This window comes from Micromys minutus (genome assembly GCF_963924665.1).
Source record: "Micromys minutus genome assembly, chromosome: X".
NCBI lineage: Eukaryota > Metazoa > Chordata > Mammalia > Rodentia > Muridae > Micromys > Micromys minutus.
This window is the reverse complement of record NC_137970.1, coordinates 31,870,092-31,878,797: the sequence shown is the minus strand read 5'-3', so window position 1 is coordinate 31,878,797 and position 8,706 is coordinate 31,870,092. Positions and strand designations below refer to the sequence as shown.

The 8,706-nt window shown below is 41.2% G+C and overlaps 1 protein-coding gene across 1 annotated transcript in view; it reads left to right on the top strand.

Annotated features, from left to right (window-relative positions):
- The first annotated feature begins 1,775 nt into the window (after positions 1–1,775).
- The window catches only part of SMPX (small muscle protein X-linked), a 51,831-nt gene continuing 44,900 nt past the window's right edge, over positions 1,776–8,706 (top strand). Inside the window, exons 1-2 of the mRNA XM_080909749.1 lie at positions 1,776–2,000; positions 5,800–5,856. Coding sequence (XP_080765875.1) covers positions 5,818–5,856 — 39 coding nt within the window. The 5' untranslated portion in view covers positions 1,776–2,000; positions 5,800–5,817. The remainder of the gene's footprint in view (positions 2,001–5,799; positions 5,857–8,706) is intronic.

The following is an 8,706-nucleotide window of genomic DNA, read 5'->3' as shown; positions in this document are numbered from 1 at the left end:
TGTCACTAACTTCACAGAGCAGCTGAGAGGACTAAATAAAATGATTCAAATGAAAGCTCTATTCTTTTATAGTGTGTGTATGTGTGTGTGTGTGTGTGTGTGTGTGTGTGTGTGTGTGTGTGTGTGTAGGTCCAGGAGAGGAAAAGGTATGTATACAGTAAAAGGGACTTGGATAAATTAATGGTTTTGTGAACAACATTGTACCTTGATCATCTTAGGTGACACTTACTGAAATATGCCCAAAGGTCTTAATCTGTCCAGTCCTCTGGTTTCTCATTTTCCATATTTTGAGAGAGATGCTTTTTGTCTCATTTTCCTACTCTTCATCTTCACTGTCCCTGTCAGAAATAGACTTATCTTGTCCCTTGTCTCCTTGAGCCCCATTCATTGTCACTCAGCAACCCAGTGTGTGCCGATGTGTGTGTGCCAGTGGCTCCCTGAACAGCAGGTGTGGACTTGTATGCGAGCCTTAAACTGACGACAGTAGTGGAAATTTTAAGGCGTTATGGAATGAAGTCAAGTAAAGTGCCTGCCTTCTTGGTGCTCCTAAGGGGCCCCAGCTGGCACTGATGCTCAGATGACAACCACTCAGCACTGTACAAGTTTGTGCCCCACTGTTGTCCTCTACGCTCAGTGACTTCACCCCGGCCAGGACGTGGTACTTGACTTAGAGAATTTAAGGCTTCTTTTTTTCACATAGCAAGACAGGTTGATGATGCCTGGTGTTGAGAATGTCCTGTCATGGTGGTTCCAAGTGTGACCACCCAGGGGATGTATTTTAAGTCTGTCTTAAAAAGGATTTCTACCAAAGTACTTCTACCAAAGGGAAGATGTTTTTCTGTGGTAGCTTTTTATTTGTTTATGTTTATGTTTAGGTTGTTGTTAAGACAGGATCACCCTCCATAGCCCTGGCTGCCTGGAACTCACTAAGTAGACTAGACTGATCTCAAACTCAGGTCACAGAGATATACCGGCCTCTGCCTCCTGGATGCCAGAATTACAGGTACGAGCTAGAGCTAGCATGCCTCACTAGGAGGGAAGCTTTGTACGAAGTTAATTGAGAGACTGAAGACGTTCATCAACAAAGCCATGTTCAAAACAGTGACCATGAGCCTTGGGATTTAAAAACATTTTTCCAGGTACCTAATCTTGGCCTTTGCCAAAACTAAAAGTATACACCCCCCCCCTTTGTTTTGTTCTCTTCTGCTGGTTCCTTTGTGCCCAGGTCTAAGGTTAATCCATCAATGAAATCAGGAAAGCCAAGCTAGCAATGGTTGCTCTGGGGCCAGCAACCATACCAGCTTGCCCATTTTTAACCATGTTTGACCTACAAACTAGGACAATATCTTATAGTTTGATGTTATGGTATAATTAGATTATTTGGTGACTGCTTTTGGAGTGCTGATTATTAAGTAACTTTAACAGCTCCCAAGTTACCAAGTTTGGACTCAAGCAATGTCTGACGTTAGCACCCTGCTTCCCCCAATTTTTAATGAACCTTTCCTCATTTTCTGGCCTCTAGATAATACAGCTAAAGATAGACTTTTCCTACTTTTTTGAAGTTCACTACACCCATCAGAAACTGTGAGAGAAAGCAGCCAGCCTCCTCAAGATTAGGAGGGCAGTAAGATAACGTAGCAACCTCCAGGCTGATATCTGAGCCCTGCTTTCCACACGGTCAAGCCTTTCAGAGGCAGCCAGCCTATGGCTTGTATCAAACTCTATATTTAGGAAGAACAACTGTGAGCTATGACAGGAATTCTCTTTAACACTTTAGCCTTAAAGCGAGTTCCCCTCTAGCCCAAGCCAGGAGCAGCTCTCAGGACCGGAGAGGGACAGAGCACTCCAGCTGTTTCAGCCACATGAAAAGCACTGGAATTGAGATCCCAGCTCAGAGGACACCGGGAGTTTCTTCTACCCTCTAAAGCTTTTTTTTTTGTGTGTTTTTGCAACTGGCTGCCTGGGACTGTTCTTAGGCAGTAAACAATTCCAGAGAGCAGGTAAGCAGAAGGACTCAGCTTTCACTCCCAGCTTTCAAGAGGAAATTTTCTTGATTCCCCAACTTAAAGTAACTACTCCTAACTTTGTAGGTTGCTAAGTACTGGGTGGCTTCTTTGTCAATTCCCTATTCACTAGTGATATCCCGGATTCTATTTTATAAAGTGTGTGTGTGTGTGTTGAAAGGGATTTTCACTGAGAAGGCTGTTAATAAAATGTTCAGAGTCCAGATATGGACTCTGTGACCTTGAAGCTCTGCCGGCCAGCTTTACTGTCGGCTGCAGACTGACAACATTCTCTAAGCTGAGACTCAGAAGAGTGGGCAGAGTAAAGCTGAGTTGTTAAGTTTTGTGTGTGTGCGTTTGTCTAAATGAAAATGATGCTGAGAGTTGTTACATGATGAAAGTTTAGAATCCTTTTCTCCTTTCTGTAACAGCTGGGCTTGGTCTCAACAATCAAGTGGTGTTGACCGAATCATCTTTTTGAGAGCTTTGCTTTGGCCATTGTTCCTGTACCCAGCGGGGTAGAGGGCAGCCCTCAATGTCTTTATCTACAATGGGCACAGATTGGAACTGCAAAAACTCTCTTTTTCCTCCCAGCATATTGAAGCAGTCAGAGCATCATTGTATACTCTCCTCGAGAATTATTTTTAGTTTCAGGACAGAAGAGAAATCCCTTTGAGATAGTGCTTTACTCATTTCCTTGACCTTTCAAAAAGAACAAACAAAGCTCTTCTTTCCAAATAGAGATTGATTTTCCCCTCAATCTCTACTTGTGAAGCTAGTGATATTATTGTTGACCAGTTTCAGAACGTTGGAAGGTTTTATTTAGAAGCCAGATATTAGATGCTGCCCAATCAAAACCAAACGGGGTGGGGGGTGGGGTCTATCATCCATGACTCAGCGCAAAGACTATTAAAAGTTCCCACAGACTGCCAGCAAAACTTACCTGTGTTCAGTTGGCAAGTATCACCAGTTTATTAAAGTCAGGATGCCTTGTCAGACTTGCAGTGTTTCAAATTTTAGCCAGACTCAGCAGACAGACACAGCAGTCGCTTGTTGTAAAGAACATCTCTTTGGATAAAGAACAGTGGCCCTGAAGTGGGCAGTGGTGGGGTGAGTTGATAAATGCTGCTTCCATTCACAGAAGGGGAATGCAGATGTCGAGAGAGGATGCACTACACAGTATATCCTGATGGAGGTGAATGCACAACCAAGGAAACAGCCAGGGAGCACTGTCTATTTTTATTCATCACTGTGCTTTGCCCTGATTTCTCTGCAAATAATGAGGACAGCAGGAATTGCTGCTGAACTGATTTATACACATATTCTCTAGCCTGACGGTGAGAAATGAGAGTGGGGAGAAAACTGACTTTCTCTAGATATCTCTATTAAAGATCAACAAAGATGTTATGAAGAGATCCACGTACAGATGAGAATATAGCAAAACTAGCTAGGAGAGACAAGGTCCATCCGTCTGTTAGGCTCAGAGTTTCCCAGGAAATACTGTATGTAATCCAGTAGTCGGCACAAATAGTCTGTGAAAAACAGTAAAACTGTGTAGAAAAGTCAATGCAGTATAAACAAAACCATTCATTGCTTGCTGTGTCTGTATTTCAACTTGATATTGTAACCACATAACGACGTTTCCTAATTCTCATAGTTTAAATGAATATACAGTAACAATAAAAGCAATGCTGATTAAATTCTAGTTGTGTGCACACGTAGCAAACATTGGTCAGGATTTTAAAGTCTTGTAAGGATTATTATTTTTTGCACTATTTCTTTTAGTGCTTGGCAAGTGGAAACATCACAAATTAAGCTATTCTAGGTGTATCATTGCAGCATTGAGCTGTGTATCCTAGAATATCAAATTAGAAAGTTCTTTATGTGTCTTTGACGATGAACGGAAGGTAGCTGCTCAACTGGAAAAGGATCATAAAGAAAAATGTATTCTTGACTGTTCAACCTGTTGTTCTTACTTAATTTTTGATTATGGTTAAATTGGTTCTTCCTGGAAGAACCAAATATACTGGAAGCAGTATATTTAGATGGAAGTTTAAAAGTTCATATATATCATTTCAATGTACACGACTCCGCAAACTATATATTGAGCTATAGTAATTGTAGACATTTAAAAAATAAGTATACACTTATTTATCTTCATAGAACAAAAGCTAAGCTCTAAAAAACAAACAAACAAATAAAAAACTATTTTTACCAAAGTTTTCTGGTAATTTATTTCTGTGTAGAAGACCATACATCAGTTCCTCTCTACATTTTTAATTATTAATTAAAAAAATTATTTAATTTATATCCCAAATGTTGCCTCCCCCCATCCTGGTTCCCTATCCTGGAGTTCTTCATTCCATCCCCCACCCTTTCACTTCTGAGAGGGTACTGCCCCAGGGAATACCACCTCCCAGGGCCTTCACATTCCTACAGGATTAGGCATATCCTCTCACAAGGAGGCCAGGCAAGGCATGCCCTTTGATTGGTGGCTTAGTCTCTGGAAGCTCCCAAGGGTCAGGGTTTCATCTCTATGTTTAAGGCTGCAGATGAACACAGCACTCAGAAGTCATGAGCTGTGTGGCCATTGGCATTAATGAAATAAACATTCGCACCATTCTTTGGAGTTCAGAAAGCCTTGTCAAAGGAGTTATACCACTCAAATCTTCCCATAGCTTGTGAGGCAGGAGCCTTTTAAGGAAGAGGAAACGGGCCTAGAAATATTGAATGCCATTGTCCAAATTTCAGGGGCTTTGTGTGAAACACTAAGACTGATCCCTGTGTTCATTTAACCCCATGTTAAGACACATGCATAGCAATCACTACATAGAATTCGGTCCAGTCATTTTATAGTTCGGGTTTAGAACAGAGAATGTTTTGAATTCAATGAGTTTTAAACTTTTTACTTGGTCTGGTTGATGTTTAACAGACAGCTATAAAAACAGGCCAGAGCCAGGTTCCTTAGTGTTCTTTGTTCCTTTAGCTCCAGCAAACCAAGCCTGTATCTGCAGGTGGGCTTTGGTCCTATGCTCAACGTTAGGACTCCTGTGTTTAAAGAAGGTTTGAAGAAAAAAAAGTGCTTCTACATTTTGGGGATCTGATATGGTTATGGAATTCTACTTTCTTTCTGAGATTGTTGTTCCACGGAAGAAAGCCAGTTCCAGAACATTCTGGCTCCCATTGTTTCTATAATCTAGGCTTTTTAGAGACGGTTGGGTGGGACACACATTTAGATTAAACAACCTGGCTCTTCAAAGTGTCTCCAAATGTCTTCAAAGGTTGCTGGGAGAAGAGATATTCGCACAGCCGAGATACTCCAAAAGCAGGGCCATCATCGGCAGGTATTACAAAGAGAATAGTTGCTCCTGCCGAACTGAACAGCTGCCCTGGCCACAGTGAGCACAGACCACAAGTTCAGTTTCAAGCTGCAGCCAAGCCTCTGTTGCAGAACAAAGGTGTTTCACTGGTACCGCCTCTTTGGTTTGAGGCTCTTGGCAGAGGGTCAAGAGGGCAGGTGAAGAGAGGATAGGGCCTTTCAAGTTTCTGATCAACTATCATTTCCATCAGGGGTAAGGCTCGGTATATCTTCTGAATGATTTATCGGGGTGCTCTAGTGTTCCCTCTCCCTGAGGCATTGGGAAAAAGAGTCTCCAAGTAACTGCAGAAACTGAGACCAAAAGGATATATGACCAGTGAAAGGGGCGACTGCCCAGTTGAATCATGAGTTAAATTCTAATTTATCACGACCTCGAATCTGAAGGCTGCCACCTCTAACAGTGTCTTGTTTTTTTAGGGATAAGACCTTGTGAACATGTCGAAGCAGCCCATTTCCAACGTCAGAGCCATTCAGGTAAGTCGGTATATTTGTGTTTTACCATCGGCTCTGTGGCTTCTGACCTACTGCGACTGTTCATCTCTGATTATTAACTTGAAGAAGAAAAGCAAGTTCCTCTTTTTAAGGCAAAGGAGGCAGAATTGAGAAAGGGCTGTAAAACTGAGAGGAGCTGCTTTTAATTGCTATGAATTGTAAAATGAGAATTACATTTTACCAAACATACTAGATTCACAATAACTTATCCTTTATGAAGAGCCAGAGAGAGGTTTGCAAAGGCTCCAAAATAACAAGTAGGAAATGCTACTGTGTCTGATTTGACCACTATATCTGGCAGCTTGGTCTTCATGTGTGTACCGAACAACTGGATCAGGGCCTGTCCCAGAAAAGATATATGGGGTATGTTCTTCGAGCTGAGTTGCCTTGTTCGGCCTCAGTGGGAGAGGAAGCACCAAGCCCCACAGAGACTTGAAGTGCCAGCATGGGGGGATACCCAGGGGTCTCCTACTGACTTACAGGAGAAGGGGAGGGAGATGGGGGAAGGATTGTGGGAGGGGGTGATCTGGAGGAGAGCAGTGAGTGTGGGAAGTAAAGTGAGTAAGAAAATATATGTATATACTGCTAAAATACCCTGTTCCCCATAAAGATGCGCAGCTATTGCATGTTAATTAAAAATACATATGGAATTTTTATATATCCATTGATAGGGAATAGAACATTCAATTTTCAGTTTTATACTTAACTGATATAAAGATATAATAGTAGGTCACAGTTAGCTTGACTCACTTGTCTCAAATACATCTTTTGAAGCAGGAGATTTAACTCAGTAGTAGGGCACGTGAGTAGTATATGTGAGGCTCTGAGTTTGAGTCCTAGCACTGATAAAATATTTCTTGAAACCCTTGTGAGTTTTTAGTTTGTGTGTTACTAAATTTTCTTCCAACAAACATACTCTTTGGTTGCTTATACTGGCTAGTGTCTTCCACAGAGAGGAGATACAGACAGAAGCAGCATTTGAAATGTGCATATAATAGGAAAATACTTTCAATATTTGTTTTCACTTAAAACTAAATCTGTTATTTCTTTGGAGGGCTGCGAGTTTGACTCTCAAATACTTCCCAGCCCGAGAGACTCTGGGCACAATGTTTTCCTGCCAAATTCTGTTTTCCTTCTATCAGCACAGAATCTAGCTGTGTGTTTTCCCAAGAAACTTCTTTCCTTCCTGGACTTTTCAGAATGCTGCAGGGCACTCAGTGGCTTCTGAATCTTTTAACTCTAATTCCTGGACACAGCATAAACACAATCACAAAAGACTGACTGAGTTTTAGGGTCTGTGTTTGGCCAGGCGGTGAGTACATTATTAAAGGCTTAAGAAATCCAAGATTACAGCATTTGTAAAGGGTGTTGGAGAGACAAATCTGTACTTGTCATGACTAATGCATACCCTTAAATCGATGAAGTTTTTAAGTGGCCGGATGTATGCCAGTCTCTAGAAACCTGTCATTGAGCAAGCCCAAAGAAGAGCCAATGCATTTGGCAAGAATTCCCTTCTACATATTGAGCATTCTTGGTATCTCTAGCTAGCGAGTCTCAGATGTATCCTGACAATGGTAGTGGGTAGTATTTTGCCACTTGGATCCATGAACCTTGAACCTTTGAATCTTCTGTTTTACATGATATTCAAATAGTAGCAAGGACTCTGAACACAGACTACAGTCCTGAATCTATCTTGTGCTAGAGCAGAAACACTGGCTTACCGTCTGGACCTCCACTTCCAAATCTGTGACACGGAGGCAATAGGAATTCTGTTTAGGAATTAACAAACATGATGCTAAACTTTTAACATGATAGATAGTAAGCAATCACTGGAGAGCGACCATTGTTCTAGTGAAGATCACAGGGGTAGTTAAGATCAGAGTCGTGATCCCTGCACTCCATGCTCTTAAAGTGCTAAACAGAAAATTTTCTTCTTATTTCTCAGAACGCTACCAAGCTGCTTTTTCATCTCTCCCCTTTAAAGCTGAAAGTGTATTGATTTTTTTTTTCTGTAGTGCCCTTTGGCTCGTATAAATCTCACTGAAAATTCACCAGCATTTTATTTACTAAATTTGACCTTGATGTATTTTAAGGTCTGCAATATTTAAAATGCCACGATTGGACACTCTCAATAGCTGCTATTAGGTTGCTTTATGTGAGTGAGCGCGCGCGCGCGCGCGCGCGCGCACACACACACACACACACACACACACACACATTTACTTTTCCAATAAGGGCAATCAGTGGTTCCTTATGGATGTGGTGTTGCCTTTTTTCAATGTATTTGATGTCTCTTTGAAAGAGCATTTTAATGGACTTTCAAATGAAATATTTTTGTTGTGGCTAGCATCAGCACTATCCTATCCACTTTACATTAACCTTAAATAGGGCACATTAAACAAAGTATGGAAGTGATTACATGATACATAATGGTTCATAATAGGAACATGAGATCATGAGTTTTTCTGAAGCAAACACAAAATCTGATTGATGAGCGAGCACAACTGGGTAAATATCATCAGATGCTTTTAAATGGTCTAATCAACACATTTTAGTTACTGCAAATTTTGAAAAGTCATTTTATTTTTATGTGTATGGATGTTTTGTCTGCATGTAAGTATGTGCACTACATGTGTGCCTGGTGCCCAGTGCTCACAGAAGCCTGAAGAGGGAGGTGTATCTATCATGTGAATGATGGGAGTGGAAACTGGGTCCTCTTCACCTGTGATCTATCTTTCCAGTCCATAGTCACTCCTTTTTATTAGACTCTTATCTTCAATACAATTTAACTGCCATTTCCAGGGGCTATAGTATATCTTCAATCCAATTCAA